General features: G+C 27.6%; 1 protein-coding gene across 1 annotated transcript; it reads left to right on the top strand.

Moving 5' to 3' along the window:
* Window positions 1–2,203: 2,203 nt before the first annotated feature.
* LOC142329907 (phosphoserine aminotransferase) lies at window positions 2,204–26,763 on the top strand. Its single transcript, XM_075374839.1, has 8 exons — window positions 2,204–2,433; window positions 7,316–7,446; window positions 12,781–12,896; window positions 14,414–14,575; window positions 15,728–15,822; window positions 18,652–18,821; window positions 22,802–23,059; window positions 26,515–26,763. The coding sequence occupies exons 1-8, from the start codon at window positions 2,377–2,379 to the stop codon at window positions 26,618–26,620; spliced, it is 1,095 nt and encodes a 364-aa protein (XP_075230954.1). The 5' UTR covers window positions 2,204–2,376; the 3' UTR covers window positions 26,621–26,763.

Below are 26,763 nucleotides of genomic sequence, written 5' to 3'. Positions count from 1 at the left end.
TTAAAGTGAGAAACATATCTCAATTCCTCAGCCCACATTATTTCACATGGGAAACAATACTAAGACCCTGAAGCAATGGTAGAACATTTCATTAATTTATTTATATCTGCAAGAGATGTAATGTATAATAAATAACACATCTTCAGTATCTGAACTGTCAAGTTTTCCTATCAAATTTAACAAATAAGAATAATAATCTAAACCTTTGTTTTGACCTGTTCCTGAAGGAAGGTGAGATCTATAATTAAAAAATACAGAAGGAGAATGCGGTTGGATGAGATAAAATTCAATTACCATTAATGATGACAATAATGTCACAAATATTTAAAATATATTTTTATTTATTGATGTACCCAACAACATTACACTGAAGGCTCGAATCTTTCCAGACAAAATTAAATCTGCAATAGTGTTAATGGAGTTATATAAATTTTTTTTGTTTTGTTTCTTTTCTTTAATTAATCTGCTACATATTAAGGGTAATTCGTATTCAAAATTTTCAGCATTGTACATTGTATTTTAAGCTAAACAATCCATAAAAAAACAAATATACAATTATGCTATCAACATTAATTGAAAATTATTTAGTGACTTGTCAATGTTATACTTGCAATTTTGTCAAAAAAAATATTAATTGTAATTTCATCTTAGGTCAGTTCAAAGTAACAGTATTAAAAATAAAGATCGATAACTTTTAAGCCCCCAGACATATCAATTGCCCCCAATCAAGAAAGCTCCATTTGTCGTAAGATATAAATTTTTTTATTTATAATCACATGAAGTTTTAAAGTCATGCCCTTGTTCAATTGAAAACTTCTAATTCTGTAAAAAAATTCCTTTCTTGTGATATCAGTCTGCCTACACGATTAAAAAAAAAAAAAAAACACAAAATTAATCCTATGACTTATCATATGTTTCGGATATATGCTCCAGTTTTTAATGCTAAGAGGCAAAAAGCCCAATTATTTTACATTTTTTTAATGTGTTATAATGCAATTAATATTACTAAAATATTTTGGCTGTATTTTGCAGGGTGATGAAATCTAGAAATGCGTTCTAGTATATTGTTCAAATTTAATTTTTATTGTTGACTTGATGATTTCGCCCCATAAGCTTATAGCTTGTTCATGGGATATGGAAATGGAATTTGTATGTATGAAAATTGTCATGCCCGACTGGGATTCGAACTCGGGACCTACCAAGGTACGGTACCACCAAGGCACCAAAATTACACCACAAGAGATCAGTAGAGTAGTAGCAATAAATAATACCCATGATTATAACAGATGGAGAATTATAACAGTTATCTATTAATCATAGATTGCGCCATAACAGTTTTAATGAGGTGCAATGAACCAGAGTGATAAAATAGATTGAAAAACTGGTTTTGAGAATTACAAACTAAATACACAATCATTATATATATTACAATCATTATATATATTCTTAAAAACCAGTAAAAAATAAATAATTCATAAAGAATCTTTGTTATTTTCTAAAATATTCAAAATTACAGGTATAAAAAATACAGATATACAGAACAAAAACATATTCAAAAATAAGGAATACGACTAAGAAAGGAAGGAGTGTAGTATTAAGAAATGGTCAAAAGAGAGAAAGCAACAACAAACTTGAAAATAAAGGAGAATTGGAAGAATCAGAGATGATCAAAAACTATTAAACATGATCCTATAATGATGGTGACAATCCAAAAAAAAAAACATGATTAAAAATTTTTTTTAGGAAAAGATTTTATATTGTTTAAAATTTTTAAATCAGTGATTTTGTTAGGAAAGATTTACAAAAAATAAATCATCTATCTTTGATTTTCTACAGTTTTTGAACTTTAAATGTTTGAATTTACTCTTAAATAAAAACTTATATTTATTCAGAAGCTTATTTCATGACATTGTTGTAGGTTTTAAAAATTCAGTAAATTAAAAAAATAATAGATACATTTTGTAAGGTTACACAAATATTATATCTAAAATGAAACAATTATTTGAAAAACTGCAGTATAATCTAAAAATATTAATGAATAAACAAATCTTATCTTAATAAACTTAAATATTACATGATTAACTACGTCAGTTTTTAATAATATACAAATAAACATCTTTTATCATATTAAGATATGAATTTAACTAGCACGTATAATATCTTTATTTTTAAACTAATTCAGCTATCTATTAATACAACAGTAGTTGCTTTTTATTATTTCATGTGTTTTTTTTCCCAGAACATTATAAATTCATTATTAAGAGAACTTAGAATATCCCCACTACTGTGGTTACAATATACAGTCATAAGGTCAGTTAATAAACTCTAGATAGTATACTTCAGTAGAAACCAAGGCAGCAACAAAAATAGAAAAAAATGTCTGACAGGCCAGTTATCAATTTTGGAGCAGGACCATCTAAGCTTCCAACTGAGGTATGATAACAGATTAATGATACTAATAACAGAAATAATTAAGTTTTTGTATTAATCAATCATTTAAATATTTTTATCTGTCAACAGCATTAAAGCAAAAGTGATACAGACAAAAATATAATTATTACAAACAAAGTAACAAAATATTTTCTTTAACATTACAGTAGTGTCAAAACTTAATTTCTTTTTATGATGATTCCTTTTTTATTTTGTTGAGGAAGTTTCTGTCTTTGAGGTGTCTTCTTTCCTGGTGATTCCTTTGAAAGTTTTTCCAGATAACTTTGGTAGAAGATTTTCATAAAAAATTAAAATTTAATGAAAAAATATGATTTGATAAAATTTGTTTCCATTTTCATTAACATATTCTTACTGGATTGTTTATGGCATAATGATACATAACATGATATTCTGAGAATCTAAATATTTTTGTGTAAAAATTGGGAAAAAAATATTAAACAAAATTAACTTAAAAACTAAGGATTAGGCAACTAGCTTTTCTTAAAATTGGATATTCTTTAAAAAATTTTGCACAAATTAAGGATTTAGTATTGATAAATACTTAAATAAAGACTCATCATCAAATTGATGACATTAGTAAGTATTAATTTTTTCAATTCTTTACAAGTCACCCAAAATGAGTTTTAAAAATTAATTAATTTAAAAATTTACTAATTTTTAATGGTGAATTACATCATGCACACACAATATATGCACATGCACATGCACCCATGTACACTCACAATATTTTTATCTAACATATTTCAATCATACAAACCATATTTTCCAACCATATATCATTTATAAATTAAATATAATAGATTCTATGTAAGCAGTTAATAGTACCTTTTTTACTTTAATTTGTCTGTTTTACCAGAACAAATGCATTTTTTCGGTTTTACAATATATATTTCACAATTTTAAAATGTTTTAGTACTCAAATTATTAAAATCCTTTGCTTGTACCAAAGAATAAATTATTTAGTCATGTCATTTAAAATTTTGTTGATGGAACAATAAAGATTTAAATAAGATACTAAAAAAAAGAAAAATTTGGAAAAATTAAGTGGAATTGAACATAAACTTGAGAAAATGTTCTTCCTGAAAATAGGGTAAAGAAAAAAATGAATACTTCTAATGTTAACTATTTAAGCACAATTAATCATATTTAATACAAATACATAAAAATTTAAAAACATAAATAGTTTAGCAAATCTAGCAGCAGAATATAATTATTTTGTAAAATACTGGTTAATTTTTTTTACTCACTACTTTTTGTGTTAATTCGATTAAGCATTTTCGCAAAGATCTCTGCTTTTCAAAATAGATTTTTGTAAATAATTATAACAAATTTTTTTATTTTGTTAGGTGGTCATGTACTACTTAAAGTGGTAAATATCATTACTAGGGATAATTTATCAGACCAGATCATTACAAAATACAATTTTTATACTTCTATAATGTAGAAGAGAGATAGATTAAATTATTAAATGTGGGAGTAGTCTTCCATAAATACAATATTTAAGTAATTTTTGAACTTTGCATGAAAAATTTATTAAAATTGATGGTGCTGTTTTGTGATAAAAAAATTAACTGACAGACATAGAAATATGCTAATAAATGATAGAAATATCACTTAAACTGATAAAATAATACAAACTGGAATAATAATAATAAAGTTGTTTGCATCAGATTTTTTTTTAATAAGACAGAAGACACATCAATGTTAATAAGATAAATAAACCAAAATTTTTATCTCACTCCAAAAAAAGGAGAAGTTCTAAATAAGAAGGTAATAAAATCAAAATTTTCTTTCACAATTTGAAGATGGAAAAAATTAATTTCAATTTTAATTTATTCAAAACTTTGGTAGGAGAAGGGTCTCCGACCATTTTAAAGTTTTTAATCTTAGGTTAAAAATAACCTTAGAGAATTGACTAGATTGAAAATAAGTTTAAATACCAACAAAATTTTCTTTTTTTTAATTAATGAGCTTAAGGGACTTAAAAGTAGCTGGGTGGGCATCAATATATATTGCTGAAACTATCAACATCATTAAGATTTCAGAAAAATATGACTGAAAAAGAAGGGATAAAATTTTTAGTTTTGAATTAAAGGGAACTAGAAGTGCCTGAGGGCAAGAATAACTGAAGCAATCCAACAACTCTAGTTTTTTAATTTTTAAAAAATAAAACAAATTTTTAGAAAAACCTGTTCTAATATTACATACATTTTTGTTAATTGAGCATTTCACTGAGCAAAAGTCCTGAACGTCTTCTATTTATTAATCTTTTAATATTTAAGAGAAGGCATGAATCTCTTCTTTTTTTGATAAAATTTTTATTTTAACTGTTTTTTAAGGTAATACACAATTTAAAAAAAGTTTGAATAGCATACTTCAACTTTTGTTATATTTATGAGGTTGGGGGAGTTATAGGTGCTTAAAATCTGATTCTCTCCTTTCCTAATATGGTATTTTTATTTTTTCTGACTGGAGAATGCATTTTAAAAAAGAAAAATTTTATAACAGAATATTTCAATTTTTACAGAAGTAAATTGAGTGGTCAAGGGGTTACAGGACGTTAAAATATCAACCTTGTGATGGTACATTTTGATTTAATAGAATCATATCCAAACTTTAGTAGATATGTGTTAAAACATTTTCTCATAATCAGACTTTATTTTTTATCTGCATATTATTTATCATAATATACAAAATATTACCACGAGAGAATGTTTGGGAGGGTAAAGGAGATTACATTATTATTTTATATGCTGTCGCCGAATGACTTCGACGGCACATGGTACTTACTAACCTTACGGTAGCCCTGAAAGGGCCGTTTTTGTCTTCCATTGGCTTCGACAGGTCGTTGTAATTACTAACCTTATGGTAGCCCCGAGAAGGGCTGTTGTCGTTGAATGGCTTCGACTGTTCGTAATTCATAACCTTGCGGTGGCCCTGAAAAGGGCCGTTTTTTTGCATTAGCTCTGAGAAGAGCTGTGTGTCCGGAAGCTGGACTCCGGCGAAGTCAAGGAGTTGCGGCTTGTCCACTGAAGTAAGACCGGGCTTTCCCTTAGCGGCAGTTGGGTCCCTACTACGGCGTGGCAGTGGTGGCTCCCAGAGCCCCACAGTGTTGGGTCGGTGTCGGTCATCCTTCGCCGGTGCGGCCGAGGAGGTTCTCCGCGAGCGATCCCACGCTGGGCCGGCTACTGCTGCTGAGTCCGCCGCGGCCAGGGTGATTGAAGCCCGACGAAGTGGAGCGGGAAGGTGTTGTCCGCGTCCAGTGGCTTCTTCGGCGGGGATGTTGGCATCCCCCGGGAGGTCCCACGTTGAGACGGCCAAGGAACTTCTTCTGTCTTCTTCCACCTTCTTCTTTCTCTTCTTGGTCTTCTCCAGGTGATGGTCGACGATGAATTGAAAACTCACTCTCGTGCACGCTTATTTTATTGTAGCCTCAGAGTGGTGGAGCTGCAGCGCCGCTATGGTGGGAGAACTGCGCGGTGGGAGTGATGCTTGTATCAGCGCTTCTGTATACTGTGCTCACATCGTTGCTACCGTTATCGCCCGCCGACATTAAATTAGGCATATATGTAGTAACAGTGCTATGGATTCTTGGGAAATAGTAAACTTTACATCAGTGTAGGAATTTTTCATAGTAAGTTAAGTGATTTGTGAGATTATCCTAGACAAGCAAAAAAAACTCTCTATAAAACAGTATAGATTAAAATTATTAAAAACTACAGATATATATATATATTTCTATAATTTTTAGTTATTTATAAGAATCCATTAAAACAAGCCAAGATCTCAGCATAAATGTTTAATAAAGTTAATGGAAAAAGAAGTAGGTGAAAACAACTTTAACAAAATAATTATGGAAATCTATCTATAGCACTAAATCAGTCAGAAATTCATTTTTTTCATTTCAACTTTTTATTTTACAAAGCAAGATTTGATTTCTATAAAATTTCAACAACTGTTGTCTAAAACAGCTTTAAAAATAATGTTTTTAAATTTTATCATGCACTTGTACATATATGTATATATATCTTTTTAAAATCGAAACATTGGGATACTTTTCTTAGTACGTGTTTCCTTCAATGTTTCCTACAGCAAAAAAAAAAAGATAAACATCTTAATTTTGTTTATTGACATAGATCTCTAAATATTTCAGAAATCAAAAAGAAGTTTTCCCCAGACATACAAATACCACTTAGGTGTCTGTTTTTTTAAAGTACTAGTCTTCTAAAACTAATTTGAAGTAAGAATACCTCTCTTGTACCCAAGCTCTTTCTGAAATCAAACTGACTTTCATCTAATATATCTTCTATTTGTTTACAGCCTATCTTAATGAGAATTTTTTATGCATGATCGTTAAAATGATAGTGTAACTGTTCTTATATTATTCATCTACTTCTGCTTTTCTTTGGTATGGTAACATTTTCTCTTTCTAAAATCTCAGTATCTTTATCAGTCATATAAATTTTACATACCAATGGATAAAATTTACTCAATTCTACATCTCCCACACAACAGTTCAGATGGTATAGCAACAATTCCTTAGTTAACAACTGGTATACCACTAATGCTTTTCTCTTCCTGTAGGATTGTATCACTTAATTCTCTTCTGAACAGTTCTTCTATATATTTCTGTCACCTGTTGGCTTTTTTTTTTTAACTCTGAAACAATTCTTTTTCCACTCGTACCTCTAATACTAATAAATTCTGGCTTCATTCTCTTAAGTTTTTTCTTATTTTTCTATATGTTGCATCTATCTTTCCAGTAATCACATTTTTCTTTACCTCATTATAAGCATTAGTTTTACAGTTTTTAACATTATAACTACATTATTTTCTATTTAAGTAAGATTAACTTAATTTTCAGGTATTAATAGATGTTCAAAACACATTACTCAATTATGATAACAGTGGAATGAGTGTTATGGAACTGAGTCATAGAAGTAAAGATTATGATAAAATTAATGACAATGGACAAAAATGTATACGAGAATTACTGTAAGTAAATCAAATCATAGTTAGCATTTCTGTATTTCTGTAGAAATTATATTTACCAATTTCCTTAATCTCTTGCTTTCTTAAAAACTTAATCCTGTATCCTTTTGGGATTCAACTGAAATTCCTCCTTCAGTCTGAAACAAGTTTATTGTGCATATTATTAAGAGCTTATTAGGTTATACACATGAAATACTATTTCATGTAAAATGACTGATTACATGTATGTACAATCAGTTAAACAAACCCAGAAAAAAAAATGTTTTGGATTTGTTTTACATTTGAAGGCTCTTATTTGTTACTTTCAGTAGATGGTATGTTGAAAAGTGATGGACATATCAAGATTCTGAAGGAAAGGGTTGTGACGCAATCCCAATAATATCAGTATGATTTCATGATGAAATCAAAAAATGTGTAGTACACTTGTTGAATTGATGCCAAAAGTGTGTATGTGAAGTGATTAAGAATAAAGGAGGACATATTAATTACTAGATATTCACAAATTGTACAGGTATGATTTCTTTTCTAAATAAAGTTATTTTTTATTAAATAACATCTGTATTTGGATTAATTTGCATGTTACTGTATTTACACACACACACACATATATATATATATATATATATATATATATATATATTTTAAACCAAAATTATTCTTGCAATTTTTATAAATTTCATGATGACTTCAGCGAAGGTTTTCTTTATAATAATTTATTTACATTTATAAAATATTAGATCCACTTAAATTCATCAAATTATGTATCTCAAGATTATATGAAAAAGGTGAGAGCAGCACTAGTTCTCTTAATTCTGCGCTAGAGAGGCAGTTTTTTAGTATAGTCAGTAGATATAGTCAGTTTTAAAGCATGTATAAGATTTGGATATATCTTAACCATTATTATACACCCACAGAATATCTAAATTATTCAAATAAATAAGATATTTGTTATTTACAGTTACAACCAACAAGATGAGTTGTTTTTCAAATTTATTGTAACATAATTGGAAAATAATGGTACGTAAAACAAAATTATTTATTTTGATTTTGGTTACTGACCTATAATATTGTATATTCTTTTAGTTAAGAAGTTGGATTTGGATGAACATCTACGTGCTTAGATCTAACATAATATAAATAAATAGCACATAATATTAAAAATAACATAACAATTTTAAACAATTGTAATGTGATAATAAATTTCTATTTTCAAAAATATAACAATAAAATTACACAAAAGGTAATTAACGCATGATATTTCTGAAAATAACAGTAAATATTTCATAATAAATAATTAAATCAGACATGACTGATAGTATACAAAAAAAAACATCATATACAAGAAAATTGTACAGCAGTTTATTTTTAGAATATATCGTTAAAATGTTATTAGATTCATATAAAAAGGTTTAGTTCTTAAAGCAACTGGTTTATCTTGCTTTGTCTTGCAGCAGAGACAAAAAACTCCAAATATGAGTAATATAATATACAGTGTAAAAAAGAAGCAGTCATTCCAATACTACTTCAACAGCATTAATAAGAGAAAGGAAGAGTGTCGATAATGATTGCCATGTGATAAATCATTCTATCTAGAAGATGCTATTTATTTATAATCTAATTCAGTTCTACACAATTTATACAGAAAGAATAAAGAAACCTGATTTTAGAAATGTGTATCTCAGTTACGCAATTCTATAAATATGTTTACATTTAGTGTTTTAAGTCTTGTCCTTTACTGAACTTTTTTAATAATACATAATATATAACACAAATGTTATTAAATTATTCCACAGATGGTAATAATAAAGCTATTTTAATTTTCTTTTTTTTTTTTGAAACCACATGTTTTACATCTGCAATTTTCAACATAAAAAACCTGTCCTTTGGAGCAGGTATTCTCATATATATTTGAATGCTATTAAAGTTTCCACTTTTTGGAGGAAGAGATATAAGTTACAACAGTTAAAAAAATGTATTCTTTTTTCAATACAATAAATGGGAAATTTACAACAATTATAAAATTTTGAACAGGTCAATCTTTTCTCAAGTTTACGAAAATGATTTTTCAAAATAAATTTAATGATTTTAAAAATTCAAATGAATAAATTGTCTAATAAACAGACTTATGATTAACTTATGATTAACAAACATATTTATAAAACATTACAGTTGGACAGAATTTCTTATCTTTTTTTAATTAATTTTTTTGTCTTACTATACTAACAATAAGATGGTGCAACCAATGCAAGCATACATAAACAAAATTACATATATTTCAAAACTGAATATCAATCATCACAATAAATTTTCTTGACCTGGCTATTTTTGTACGTATCACAAATGTAATCAACAAATACCAATAGAATGTCAATTATTCAGACTGGCCTTGGCAAAATTGAATCTGGATAATCAGAAAATTAAAAAAGAATTATCATACAAACTGGATATATCATTCTAACAATTAATATGTATTACACTCAATAAAAAGAAAAAAATATACTTAATTAAAAAAGATACTCAGAACATACGTATAATGTAATAAAATACAGATTATATTTGTTATAAAAAATATAATATGTTAAAACAAATCTTTAATAAAAAATATAACTTAAAAAACTTACAAAATTTTATTGAAGAAAAATTTAGATAAGTTATTGTGTGTTATAAAAAATACAATTTCTTAAAAATTACAGTACATTTAAGAGAATAAAACTTGACAGTCAATAATCATAACATACCTTTAAAAACACTACTCCTTACAAAACTCTGTAATCTGTAGTTGCTTTAATGTTTGGCAAGATCAAGTAATCATTTTAAACAAGGAATCTATGTGGAATCACATTCTTTTTTTTCTCCAACCAGTTCATAGCAATAGACAAACATTCATGAGTTTTTCTGTGATGGCCTTGAAATTAAGTCATCAACTTCTTCTTCAGCTGTTTACATAAGTTTTTTGCTGTATCAATTGCCAAAAAAAAGTGAATTAAAAAGAAGAACTGATAAATATATATTTCCTATTGAAGCAAAGTTTTATTTATATAGTTTTTAGATTTTTTGTATATTCATTTTTTTTAAAATTGCCTGATGAAGATGTAAGCAGTCTGGAAAGTTGGATACCTGGAAAATTGGCATCCCACAATATAAAATTAAAAAATACACAGATACTAATACTATTGAACTAATAATGAAAGAAGCATTATTCACACCTAAACCACTAAATCCCACACAAACTCCCATCTTTTAGAACAATGATTTCATATATTTCTTGTAATCTAGTAAAATATTACATGTTAGAGGAATATTTATAAAATTAAGTAATTCTTAAAGGATAACCCAATTGGAATAGGACAGACACTGCTTTGTTAGCCAATTTTATTAGAATATAAAGTTATGTTATTTTTTTAAATGTAGATAATTATATAGTTTTAATAACTTAATCAATAAAAATGATAGGCTGTAATTAATATAGAGGGCTGATTAATTGTTACAAGTCCAGTTGCACTGACTAAATAGTTTGAAACAATCAATAAATATGTGGTAAATTAAAAATAAAAAACCAACCATATTTACAAATGACTTTCTTTACTACTAATCTATTCATTGTTTCAGTTCATTTCATTTAACTATCTAATCATTTAAATTATGAAATTATTGTAAATGATATAATTTATAGTTTTGGTGATTCATCTTGTCAAACATGTTTGATTATGATAACAATAAATCTTAATTAATAAAATAAAGTAAAACAACCATTCAGGATCCAAGACATACTTTAGGAATAACATATTTTATTGGATTACTGTAATTTAAATAAACTATATTATTTTAACTTAATATTTTTAATTTAACTTATTTTAACTTAATTATTTTTGTAAACTTAATAATTATATTGATTAATTTCAATGCTTCTGCAATCTTTTTTATGCAAAGTGATGTAACTATTTCAGTATTAATGGTTTTTTTTATAATAACTAAATGGCATTAATAAGGGCCATCAGGAATCTTCTGTTAACCTCAGTATGCTATAAAAATAAATAAATAAAATTTACAACAAAAATTTTATAGGTATATTATTAAAATAATGCATAACTAATTATTTTAAAAACATATTTCATGTTAATAAATATTTAATATCAGTATAAATTTATTTAAAATAAGGATTAAATATTAAAATAATTATCAATAATTCAGTAAAAAGTAACTTGATATTAATTCGGTACAAATCTTTACATTATGAAATAAAGAAAAAGTTAACCAACTTAAGATTTTATGTAACTGATTATCAAGATGGTAAAGAATGAGTATATGCATGCGAGAATGTCTGAGAATGGGAGATATTAAATTGGGAAGGAGGGATGAGTGACACGAGTCACTTCTCAATACTCTGAACATTCTTTAGTTGCATTTTATCCTCCTACTTACACTGCAGTTAGAACTTCTAACTCTTTAGATTTTTAAACAGTGAAAATTTTCTATAATCTTTCAAAAAAAGCATATTCTTTTCTTTTTAATTTCCTAAAACTCTATATAATTTAATTGGAACCCCCTATCAATCCCATATCATTATGAGGTAATATAGAACAACTGAAGTCTATAAAATATACAGCACACACAACGATATAAAAGCTCACTCATTGGACTAGCGCAATAAAAACAAAAATAGTAATAACTAAATCAGTACATGGCACTGTCATTTAAACAAAGATTCAGAAAAAAGTTTCATAAATTTAAAAAAGTGAGATGGAATGTAGCTTTCAGGACAAGGAGCAATATAAAACTTAACATTAAACACTCATTAAAGTGGTGAAGTTATTTATAAATTTAACTGAACAGTTATTAAAAAATTGGAAAAACTGAACATAGTTTCCAAAAAGAAAAAATTAATATGTAAAGCACTCAGTCAACATTTCCCTATTGCCTCATAGAAATAAATCACAGCTGCAATGACATTAACAACTTATATATTCTACCATGGAAAAAATGAAAAGATCATAAAACATACACCCAACACCATTATATTAAATGAACATTTACAAAATAAATGTAATATACTTTTCAATTAAATTTTAAATCTTGTATCTAATTAGTGGTAATAATAACTTCAGTTGAACACATACAGTGCAAAGAAGGTGATTGCGAGAGCATTTGAAAATATTATGATAAAACTTTTTTAAATTATTTAAATTTTGCTTTTTTGTCTTGAAAATTAAGAGTTCTGTATACCATGACATATCATTTATTATTTACAGAAATTAATCAATACTGATAAAAACAAAAAAAAAATATATTCAATACTTATAAGAAATTAATTAAATTTTTTACTATATACTGTTTCAGAAATATTCCTAATGATTATGCAGTATTATTTATGCAAGGAGGAGGCACCGGTATATTTGCTGCTGTTGCATTAAATCTAATGACAAAATCTGGAACAGCTGATTACTTTATTACAGGTCTGTTGTAGAACAGTGTGAATAACAATTTATAATACAGTTGCTATAATTATAATTACAATTGTTATCGTTATTATAATTTTAATTTTTATATTTATTTTATATTACAACTCTGGTCACATTTTAAAAATATTGTAATGAGAAAGATGTAGACTGAAATGGCACATGAAAAAAATTCAAGACCCTTATCAAAAATTGAACCTAAAACCAAATGGACTTGAAAACTTTGTTTTAACCACTCTACACCAATTAGCAGACAAATTAAATACAATTAGGCATTTGGCTGTTCTTTTTTGAGGGTTTATGGTCCTTAAGTAGATTTAGGCCAGTGATTAATACAATTTCAAGGTACCTGTCTAAGAAAGAAGGCCTGAAGGATTAAGGAAAAGTAAGGATAAAGAAAGACAAAAGAAGGGGACAATCAATCCAGACAGGGACTCCTCTTACTAGAAGAAACTGGAGCAGTTTAGTCTAGTGAAGAAATAAAAGAAACTTCACTACATCATATGAATATGGTAATTAATTTATTATTATTTAAATGAACTAAACAGTACTAGAATGAAATATGACATCAATACTGTAAAACCAACAGGACTGAATTGCAGAGTATATATTCATAATTTAATGGAGGAGGAGGACTGGAGGACTACAGATGAGCAAGAGTTAGATATATTATTTTCATAAATAAAAACTTCAAAGTTCAAGATTGTTTCTATCAAGTGAAATGTCAATATGTGCAGTATTATTTAATTTATTGATAAACAGCAAAAACCATTATTAACAATTAAAGTATTTTAAGAAAATCCAGAAAAGTTGCTCTCTCAAGATCCCTTATGTTGAGGGATTTTTAGGTATGATATTCCATGAGTTTTCAAATATGTAGTTCAGTTTTGATGAATGGATTCTACAGATAACCACATCCCTTGTTTACATAGTGAGTAGCTGTATAAGAAGGTAAGATCTAACCTTTGTGCAATTCCACTGAGCAGTTATATATATGTATATATACATATATATATATATATATATATATATATATATATATATATATATAATAATATAATATTATATATATTACATGTGATATACATTGTAGATTGTGTTGGCATCCACCGGGAGGTCCTACGTTGAGGCGGCCAGGGAACTTCTTCTGTCTTCTTTTTCTTCTTGGTCTTCTCCAGGTGGTGGTCGACAATGAATTAAAAATTCACTCTCGTGCCTGTTCTTTTATTGGAGCCTGAGAGTGGTGGGGCCGCAGCACTGCTATAGTGGGGGAACTACGCGGTCATTTGCACGGCGGGAGTGACGCTTGTACCAGCACGTACATATGCTGAGCTCCAATGACATCTCAGCTGCTACCGTTGTCGTCCGCCGATATTAAATTAGGCATATATGTGGTAACAATACACACACAGACATTTTAGATCATAAAACTATTATGATAATAAAACAAATTAAAAATAAATTTCAACAAAAATATTTTATAATCATTAAAAATTACCATTTTCTTTTATCAGGTATATGGTCAGCTAAAGCAGCAAAAGAAGCAGAAAAATATGGAAAAGTGAATTCAGTACTACCAAAAATGGAAAAATATGATGAAATACCAGACAAAAGTACCTGGAAACTTGATCCTAATGCATCATATGTATACTACTGTGACAATGAAACAGTAAATGGTAAGTACTCATTTTTTTATCATACACTTGTTTCATATTATAGTGTGTTTATAAAAGACCTCAGGGATTTAAAATTTATGCTCAACATTGAGTAAAATAAAAACGTTGTAATTTTTCAAGCGTGGTCAGTAAATTAATGCCATCATCAGCAAAGTAGAACAAATCTGTCTCAAAGCAGCTTTTAATTCTGAAAATTTGATTTTTTTCAATGTTAGTGTTATTATTATTATTACTCAACTGTGGCTTTCTTTAATTAAATGGTAGCACTTACTCATGAAACAGATTAAAAAAAAAATTGAACTAATGTATCATATTATTTTTATTATTATGATTTTCTATTTTCATCTTTTAGTATAAAACTTATAAAACTAAGAATTAAAATTTTTTAATCAAACAAAAATAAATGAATAAATAAATATATGTAAAGAATAACATTATTATTAAACTTTATATATATCATAAAAATCCTCTATTAAATGGTGACAGGCTATATAACGTGTTGTTCCCCATGAAAAAAGTTCATTAATTCATTGTTTAACACTATCTGTCCCTTACAAATCTTCCTTACAAATAATGCATCTTAATTACAAGAAGCACTGGTTAGAATTGCTTTCTGTAAGAGTAATGATGTTTACTACATAATTAATCCTGGCGGAAATCAGAGTAAAGTTGTCAACAGTAGAACTGAATATTGCCTGTATTTTGGTGTACTTGGCATGCACATGTGCAGGAGTATATTAACAGTATATACAAAAGCAGAAAGCAGAATATACAGTAGAAAGCAGTATATGCACATGTGCAGGAGTATATTAACAGTATATACAAAAGCAGAAAGCAGAATATACAGCAGAAAGCAGTATATACAAAAGCAGAAAAAGCATTAAGAGTATATACAAAAGCAGAAAACTTTGATGTTTCATCCAAGATGTAGTTTATCAAGACAAACTCCACAAATAATTTGTGGATGAAATGTCGAGGTTTTCTGCTTTTGTTTTTGTTTGTTTGGTTGTTGACCTAATTGTTTTGGTTGTTTATATATATATATATAAACTAATATAATACATATATATATATATATATACGTATCTGTATTATTATAGAATTACATGATGGTATAGAGTCTAATAATAAATGGTTCTTTTAAACTTTTAGGAATTGAGTTTCCTTTTATACCAGATACCAAAGGAGTACCACTAGTAGCAGATATGTCATCAAATATATTAACAAGAAAATTTGATATTACAAAGGTACGCACAAAATTATATGCATGTAATAATTTTCTTTCTAATTACATTGCCTCACAACAGGCTATTAGTTCAATTAAAACTTGGTGCTGTTCTAGTTCCAAACTCAAGCTGATCATTTCCAAGACGTGCTATTAACTGAAATACAATAATGAAAACATCCTGATAAAACTGGTAATATTTAATTGGGCTTGAACTAAGATTCTTGAGCATCTTCCATCACAGTTAACTGGTGATTTTAATGGACATTAGCTTCTATATTATAGACATCTACTAATAGTCATATTAACACAGATTTGTTATCTATCAACATGTTAATTTTTTTTCTCATGAAATGTATTTCATATCACTAGTACTGGTTTTCATACCTATTTAACTTAACCATAAACAATCTATGATTATATCTCTGTCATTATTGTAAAAGTAAAGCAGAGTGGATGAAAAACAAATTAAACAAAACTGGTCATTCAAAAAAAAAAAAAAGAATAGAAGAAAAATGTATTTTACATGTTAGGCTAATAACATAATTTTACTCAGTTTATGTCCAAATTGGAAAAAAAATCATTTCATATAGAATCAATCTGGATAAAAAAAAAAAAATTTAACGACCATAATGGGTACAAAAATTATTTTTAGTAAAACTAATATCTTTTGAAATAAATATTTGTTTTTCAAATCAGGTTTGTTATTTCTGAAGTGAGCAAAATTTTCCAACAGCATAAATGCTCTATTAAATTTCTATTATCATATGTTTATTACAGAACAAGTTTTTTAAAGTTTTTCACTAATTATTACTGAAGTACTTGCTTTATATTCACAATGTCAATGTAAATACTGCTAAAATTAAAAAAAAAAAAGTTGATAACAAAACCTTTTATCTGTGAGTATTTAGAATTCAGTTGGAATAGGAGACATATTATTTGATTAGCACCTCAACTGTTAGCTTGGTTTTTTGTACAATATTTAATAATAAAAAACAGAATCTTAAGACAGTTGTTTGCTGAGTCTCAATAAGGAAATGGCTGCTATACTGGACACTGCAATATATTGCAGTGATAATAGAAAAGATTGATAATTCTCATGGTATAAGCAAGAAGAGGTGAAGTATAAGAAAAGAGCAAATAGAGGAAGAACACAATCTTCTGAACGTGAAAACTTCTTAAAGTTCTGATTCACAAAATCATGAATGGTTTTTCTTAAGGAAGACTGAGTCTATTCTTATTAACTTCTTTGCTGTTTGAAGGAAAAGCAGCTTGCTGCAATATTTATCTGAGTTGGTGTATACAAAATTATTGATTAGTAACGTGCTACGCCCATTCTGGATAAAAATAGCCCAATCTCCCAAGGAACTGTGAGTAGGTTGAAATACAACCCACTGCCTGAAGGAGACGTTGATATAATATTAACTTAAATATAATATAAGACTGTGGGTATTGTTTGCTTTGTTTTGTCCATTACCTTGATTGTCTTGTTCCATGATTTGTTAACACAAAGCAAGAATACCCATTCTTTTCTCAATATTCATCTTTTTCCCAAATCCTTGATATTTTTCTTTCAAGTGGTATTCTGAAGGTTTTAGCTGGACACCTACAGCATTTATGTTAAGAATATAAACACCTGTTTAAGTTACGGGAGCAGAAGACTTAACTGATTTGGTGAAGGGTGGCCATATCACATACTGTCCCAGGATATTTATTTTACAGTTATACGAAAAACCCAATGAAGGTTGTTGTGATATTTATTACACAAAAGTGAGCCTATGATTACCCACTGACTTGGTCTAATGGTGAACTTGTCATCACAAATCAGCTGATTTTGAAGTCGTTTTCTAAGGTTCAAATCCTAGTAAAGGCAGTTACTTTTATAGAAGAGATTTCAGTACAAGATCATGGATACTGGTTTTCTTTAGTGGTTGGGTTTCAATTAACATAGCTCAGGAATGATCGACCTGAGACTGTACAAGACTACACTTCATTTATACATATCATCCTCATTCATCCTCTGAAGTAATACCTTACAGTGGTTCTGGAGGCTACAGAAAGAAAAGAAAAGAAAAGAAAGAAGGGCTTACTGATTTTTTCTCATATTTATGTAGATTAAGTATTGCTAATTTAAAAGTTGATAAAAATTAATATTAATAAAATGTATGTACTTACTTCAAACAAAATATATGTGAAATGTTTTATAAACATTTGGTAGATTGCTTATATTTATGGATAAAACACTGATGTCACATTATTCCTTACATGCTGTAAACCTATCAAGCAAAGAATATTACTAAAATCAAGTCCAGTTCTCAGCTCAAGAAAATTATATAAATAAATCCAAGCTGAAAGGGTGTAAAACTAAACATCAGTCATTATATAGCTTAATTTAGTCAGTCATAGGTTTTATTTTTATAGATAATGAATGAATAATGTGTAAAACCAAAAACCAACTGAAATGCACTTAAATATAACGTACTTAACTAGAAATATTCAATATAATGGAATATGCAGCGAGGAGGCAGGCAAATACCTGATTGAATAAGATTATTCCACAAAACTCACACAAATTTATCATAGATTATACCATTTAAATTAGAAGCAACTCTACCTAGTAGGTTTCCTGGCATAGTTGCCTCTCATTTAAGATTCTCATGATATAATAAAAAATGAGATTAAGACTTGTATGAAATGGATGATCTCATTTAGTCCTCTTAAGTATTTTATTTCTTCAGCTGTCTCTTGGAGATAGGCTTATGAGTGGAAATCTGACATGATTAATAAAATGTACTTAAAGATAAATCATGACTCCTATAAAAAAATTATCCATAATTGTTTTTCTTTTTAGTTCGCAATCATATTTGCTGGAGCACAGAAGAATATTGGACCACCTGGAGTTGTTTTAGTAATTGTTAAAAGAGATCTTTTGGGAAAAGCTATGCCAATATGCCCAACTGTATTAGATTTTAACATAATGGCTAGAGATAATTCATTACACAATACACCTCCTACATTTTCGTAAGTAGTCAAAATATTGTGCTTTGACTTTTTAGTTTATAATATAGAAAATAAAACATTCATATAAACATGGATTAAAATTCATAATAATTATTAAAACTAGATCTGATTTTGTTTAATAAAAATAACGTAATTCTAAAACTGATGAATTTTATGATGTTAACTGAATATTTATTCAAAAATCTATAATAATAAATCTATACATCCACAGAATATCTATTTGACACTTCTCTGAAAGGAATAGAAGAAAAGAGGGAAGAGGGATGAGAGAGGGAGAGAGAGAAAGTGTAAAGGGAGATTACTTATTCAGAATGCTTCACTGTGAAACCAAATTTGCGTAAGATGATAGAAGTTCACCCATCCCTTCCACCTTATTCAATCATGATATTAGCACAACGTACCTTGTTTACACTTAAGGTTATAATAAACAAGATTACTCATTCATCATTTTGATAGCTACCGCTTTTATGACAGTAAAAACAATGACTGTAATTTTTATTTTACGTAATGAAGTTTACTTACATTATTGCTGTAGTAATCTTTGATTGCTTATCCTTCAAAACAAATAAAATAAAAATTAATTATTATAAAACATTTGCTGACTTCCATGACGAAGTGGTAACATCTTGGTCTTTAATCTGGGGATCCCAGGTTCGAATCCAGGTCAGGCATGACATTCTTTATGTGCTACAAAATTCCGTTCCAATATTCCCACATTCGAGCTTTAACAGCTTCTGTGGTGAATTAATGAATTAATAATAATTTCATAGTACAGGAAATACTATTTAAAAGAATGCATACCAGGATTTTGACAAATCTGATTATAATGTAATCTTTCATGTCCTTTACTATTGCTTTATTTTATAAATTTGTCAAGCAACACATATTATCAATAAAATGAAACTTGACATCATAGGTTCAGGTTACTAAAAAAGTCCTCATATTATTAGCTTTTAATAATTTAAAATAATACTAACCATTTTCATCTGACATTTGATTATTTAAATTAAAGAGAAAGTTAGAGTAATAGATTAAAAAAATGATCAAACAATAAATTGCACTACACTAGGAATAAATTGAAAAAAGTAATATATGTAATTTTATACACGTTTATTTATCAATTTTATAAATAAATATAGTTCATTTCACTTCGGTTTAGAATTTATTTAACTTAAACTCAAATAAATGCTTTTTTCAAATACTGATGCCGTGGGTCCTTGAACTCACTAAAAATTGTTATTAGCATTGCACACCCAAATATTAGTAAATTATTTATAACATATAATTTTACATAATATATAATAAAACATGTAACATAATATATTACTGTTAAATATTAATACACAATATTATGTATAAAAATATGTTATGCTAATTTAATAATATTTAGATGTCTGTAATAATAATCTTCAGTAAGTTCAAGGGCCCAGAGTGCTAGTAGTTGAATACAGCATTTGTTTGATGACTATTTTTTGAATTATGTATATGTATAAAAGAAGATGTCCTGACTGATTGATAATCAATGCCAAGCAAAAACTACTTAAGATAAATTGATAAAAATGTGGAAACTTGTTCTTCTTACGGTGTAAGTGCGCGCTAAGAAAGGATCTTTCAAAATTTTGAGTTTAAAGGGTTAAAATGGAGTAACAATGAAATTTTACTATTTTGTGAATCTCTCGGTAACAAAATAAGATATCAACTTGATTTTTGGTGTGTGTGTGTGTGTTTGCAAGTGTGCACGCATGATCTTTTAATCATTTGAAAACAAATTTTAAAAAATTTGACATTAAAAGGGTGAAGAAAGGTAAAGAAATTTTGAACAACGATTGAAAATTTTTCCCATTTCTGAATATACTAAACGAGATTCGCCTGATCTGGGTTTGCAAATAGTCTTCAGATAAATATCTAAAAACCATTTTTAGATTTTTTGAATTTAAATATTTTAATGGAGTAAAATAAACATAATTTTTTTTTTACATTTTTGGTGTTTTATGCTACCGCTACTGAATCAACCTTTATAAAATTTGGTAACATTGTGATAGTAATTCAAGTTTGTAGTTCTGATTATACATTTTGCGAATGAATCCACAACAGAAAATCTGTAATTTGATTAGTAGGTTCTGTACTACCAAACTATTGTTGTGAAGAAATTACAATACACTGATAGTTTTTATAAACTGAACAGGCTTTAATTTTTATTTATCATTATTATTCTCGCAAGCATGAGTTTAATGAACACATTAAAGTCCAGGTATAATATACTTATATTACCTGTATTACTATGTAATACATAATAATATTATTTTTATATTGATTATCTTCATTTTTATATCACTGCTTAGGCAATTTTCATTGGGATAGAGATAATACAAGCAAACTTTGTTGACCATAGTAGAAATGGTTTTGTTTAAAAAAAAGGAAAAATCGCATGCTGGAATAATTTATTTACATCAGTTCAAAATATAAAAGAAATGGATTACATACAAACACACATTAGACTAAAATTCCGTTCCTTCATATATTTCTTTCTCTGATAAAAAAATAATAAAAAAAGAACTAATCTCATTGATCAACTTGATAAATTGATGCTTAAAGTTTTTGAAAACTGATTTAAAAATCTTTTCGTTTTAAAATAATATGCAAATATGCTTACTAAAAGATCTTTTCAGAATTATTATGTAATTCCTTTGTCAAAGCTGTAAATGTAACTATTGTTAATTTTGTTAACAGTGCTCGTTTATAGTGGTTACATAACTTAATTTGTATTCAGTGAAATAGTAAATTTTGTGATTTCAGTGGCAAGGTTTAAGATGTTGTTTTTGGCAAATGTTGTGTTTGTAAAACTGACGAAGCTGAGTTGTGCTGAGTTCATACTTTTTATGTGTAATTAGTTTCTTAAATGTGTGTGTGGTGCATGCGCGCGAGTATGTAACATTAAAATAATTACTTGTTTTTTGTTTCATTCATTCATACAAACAAAAATATAATTTCAAAATCATATATAATTAAAAGTGAATATAATGAAACAGCTTCAGTTTAATAAAACAAAATCAAACATTTAGTTTGTTTTTGATTTTATTTTTATCATCATATATCATCATCCGACTGGTTTGATGTTATACTCCATTCCCTTTCTATTATGGACTAATCGCAACATCAAAATAAGAGAATAAAACCTTATTAAAAGTAAATGAACTTTACTTGGAAGTTGGTCTTGTAGTTCTACAGAAGATCTGATTAGCAACATGCTAACTATTAACAAAAGTAGTATTCCATTCTACTTTTTTCTTTTTCAAAGATACAAGATTACATCTTCAACACCTTTTTCTTTATAATTTCTTTTCACTATATAACTTATTCTGTAACTGAATCAAATCAAATCGTTTCAGTATAAGAAGAATGAATCATCCAGATAAATAACATTTATATAACTTTTCTTTATATAAATATAAATGCCCTTTAAGCAGAGAATTTGATGCACTACATTGAACACATAGATTACAAGTAACAGACCAGCAGAATGGTGTATTAGGTAAAAAAAAATATTTTAATTATATACAATGGGTCTCATAAATTGTATATATCATCTCATTCTTTTCAGTGTAATTTTTTATTTCTAGTTTAATAATATTCACTTAAAATCTATTGTCCCAAGCATTATCATGTATTGTAACAGAAATAATTATAATAATAATAATTTAAAGTGGTAGCCTATATAGCCAATAAAAGTGGTCTGGCATTTTAATTAGTAGATGATCCTTGGTTCAAATACTAGTCGGCTTGAATTTTGTTACGTATACTACAAAAGTTAATTTAATATTCCCTTTTACATACTTTGAGCTTATTTGGTAAATTATAATAGTTATAATAAATAGTTATAAGTAATAATACTAATTTTAAAAAAAAATTAAACCTAAGGACTCTTTTTATTATAAATGAATTACTAAAATCAGAATATAAAGATAATTTTAATATTTCAGCATATTTGTAATGTGGAGAGTATTTGAATGGATTAAAGAAAGAGGAGGTATTAAAGGTATGGAAGATAGAGCAAAACAGAAAAGTAGTTTAATTTATGATACAATTGATCAGTCTGAAGGTTTCTATTCATGTACGGTTAAAAAACCATATCGTTCAAGAATGAATGTGCCATTTATAATACCTGGTCATCCGGAATTGGAAGTACAATTCCTCAATGAAGCAGAACAATTGAAAATGGTGCAACTTAAAGGACACAGGTATGTCAATTATAGTAAATAAAAAAATAATAAATTGGACAGCACCTTTTTGTACAGGACAAATATAAAGCAATGAGAAGGATAAAAGTTTCCCGATTAAATTAATTTTGAAACAGAATATACAATAGAAATATAATCATCCTGACTCATCAGGGTTGCATGTGGTCCAGATAAAAAACAATCCAGACTAATCCACCATGTTAGTCTAGTGGTTAAACTTGTCATCACAAAATCAGCTAATTTTCAAGCTTTCTAAGGTTCGTGTCCTTGTAAAGGCAATTGCTTTTATATGGAATGCGACTGTGGATACTAATGTTTTTTGGTGGTTGGGTTTCAATTAATCTTATGTCTCAGGAGTGGTCAGCCTGAATCTGTTCAAGACTTTTACAGTTACACGACAGACTGTATGCAGATGGTCTTTTTTTTGTTCTTGATGAGTCAGAAAAATAGTACCCCCACAACTGGGGGACTGTCAGACTCACACGGGTTCAGTTGGATGTTGTTAAGTGCCTATGTGTACCTGCACCCTAGTGACTAAAACTCCTTTCTCACTGTTCCTCCCCTCCCAAGGTCAGATCTGCAATTAATCGATTGACAGACCTTGGGCAGTACCTTTGAGCTCAGGGGGATTGAGAGTACCTATGCATCATCACCATTGCCTATCCACGCATGTGCAGACAAACGATGGCTCAGCAGAGAGCTATCTTTCACCTCTTCGCTCCCCAGTCTAGCTCTTCACCTGACTGCAGATCTTTTAGATAGTTCATTCATCATCTTCACGGCCCCCAATCTTTTTGATTCATGACAGATGGCATTGACACCTCTGCAAAGTACTGTTGACATCATGTCACTGTGCTGTTACTCTGTAACCTGGTATACATAAATAAAATAAAAATCCAAAGTTAACTTATGTTCTACTTTTTAATTAGTTTATAACATTTTAATTTCATTGACTGCTTGATATGTTTCTATTTAAACAAAACTTTTGAAATAAAACTTTGAATTTATTTATTCTCATTCAATAGTCTCACCACAATTATAGCAACTGAATATTTACAAGTAAGTGTAAAGATTTCACCTCTGCTTTTATTAAATGACATCGGAAAATAAAAATCTAAACTCAGTTCATACTCTATGAAATGCAAAATTAGTTTTCCTAATTAGATTTGTAAGAAAAGTAGGAAGATGAAAGCATTTTTGAAAAAGAACTATTACTATGATTTGGTGTTGTTACCCACACAAAAAAAAAATTGTATAAAACTACACAAGTTATAGAGGTTTGCGTTCACAAGGAACATTTAATAAAACAGATGTTTTTTCAAATGATAACACTCACACAGAAAGTAGAGGATTATAAATTAGATGCCAGAGAATTTGAAAAATGTTTATATCTTTGTTTATTTTTTTATTTATGTCCGCATGAATGTAAAAAAAGAATGGTATGTATGATAAGTCCCATAACTGCAAAAGTTATAAATCACAGATCAGTCTTAAAAATGAACCAACCATTTTCAAGAATAACAACATACCAAGCCAGGGTTAGTAGTAAAACTGAGAAATTAAGTGAATTTACACTGTCTTCTTCACTGAAGTTAAAAGTAAAGTAACTGAAACCAAAGAGTAATAATTATTATTAATAATTATTTTGAAACCAAAAAATTAATCTTAAATATCTTGAATAAAATGGAAGTACATTACTTTCATTTATGGGAATTATTCATAAATTATGTAAGCATTTAATTATGGATTTTAAACCTTCCTCTCTCCACATATAAAGCTCTGCTAAATTTGAGAGAACTTCCTACAACATTCTTACAGAATATTTAGTGTAAGGATAAAATTAAATAATGGGGATCAAAGAAACATTCTCTGAAAATATTTAAAATTATTTTAAGATTTTTCAACTGTTAAATGTTTGTTAAAATATAAGTATTACATAGATATTTACATTTTAAAATTATTTAAATCAATAAAAATGTCTGTATTAATTGTTCTGAATATAAAAATTTACTTAAAGTTAAATTTTTATAATGACTAATTGAAGAGTTTTTATAATATCCTTCCTTAATAACTTACTTTGAAATGTTTTAAATGAATTAATTCACTGAAGATAGTGACTGATAGACAAGATTGACTGAAAAGTTATGAAGAGAGTTAGTTATTAAAAATAGCAAGTCATTCACAATTACATTATAAATAAAAATTCAAATATAGTGAATTTGGTTTGATTCTTTTAGCATTCATTATTCAGAAGGCTTAAATCCCTTACAAATTGTGTTATATATTTTTTGTAGTAAAAAATCAAATTAAATAAAGGAAACTATTTTTTAAATTATTTTTTCTACCTTTGTATTTTAGTTACATTTTAGTATAATATTTTAATTTTAATATTAAAAATTTATTATAAAAATTGTTTGAAATTTTTTTTTATTCTGATTTAATTTTTACTAAATAAAGCTGAATATTATTAAAAAAAATTTGCTTATGTAAGAATACCTTAGATCCTTCCCTATGAACAAAAGATAAGTTAAAAGACAAATTAAACCACCTTCAATTTATTACAAAATAATAAATGATGGCGCATTATACGGAGCTGTGCATTAAAAAATTTTAATTAAAAGATTGGGTATGCTAAATTAAAATCTTTATCTGAGCTGTATTACCTGAAAATAAATAATTAAGTACTCTGTAATTATTTTTCAATTTCTCAGATCATTATGGTAAATAAGCTGAATATAAGCTAATACAGCTAATTAAAAGTTGCAAAGTAATATAAATAATATTAATCAATAGTTGAAAAATATATCAAGTAATAACTAAAAAATCTATACATTTATAATTTTGCCTATCCAGAATCTAAGACTCATATTTTTGCACTACTAACTAACATAAGCTCTAAACAAAATACATCTAGCCAAGTTTCAAACAAGACTGAATGACTTTCTAAGAACAAACGAACTGAACTCTAATTACCTGAAAGGTAAAAATGAGTTCGACACACAACAAATCATAAAACACTAACAAAACATAACAATAACAATAAATAATGCAACATAATAGTAATATAAAACACAACTAACAAAAAACAAACAAATCTATAAACAAACAGCAACAGTTTAGCAAAAACATAAAACAAAATAACAATAAAACCAAACATAAACACAAACAAGGCATTCTTAGCACATTCATATATCACATGATAAGCATTGTCCAATAATCTGCAATGTGGACACATACGAGATTCCACCAAATTTCTGTAGTCGTCCCGAAAAGCGCCAAGACATGAAAGAAATTACATATATAGTTCATATATGTTGTTCATATAGTTGCATATATAGAAATTGCATATAGTTCAGATACAGTTGCTAATGATTTTAGTGGTTGATATGTCTTCAAAATAACAAATAAAAATAAAAAGTGAAAGATAATCTTAAACTTTTCTACTTTTTTCACAGGATGGTTGGTGGAATAAGAGCATCTTTATATAATGCAATAACAGTTGATGAAGCTAAGGTTTTAGCAGACTTCATGAAAAGTTTCAGAAATAAGAACATAAAATAAACATCAAGGATGCACTGACAACAATAATTACAAAAACCTATTTTTTTTTCAATTGTTTTTAGAATATTTGAACTAAAACAAATTATACATTTAATTCTGTACATATTTTTTTCATTAAAATGCAACTAAAATTTTCAAAAATA

This window comes from Lycorma delicatula, chromosome 9, assembly GCF_047948215.1.
Source record: "Lycorma delicatula isolate Av1 chromosome 9, ASM4794821v1, whole genome shotgun sequence".
Lineage (NCBI taxonomy): Eukaryota > Metazoa > Arthropoda > Insecta > Hemiptera > Fulgoridae > Lycorma > Lycorma delicatula.
The sequence above is the reverse complement of the archived record's forward strand: the minus strand, read 5'-3'. Positions and strand labels throughout refer to the sequence as shown.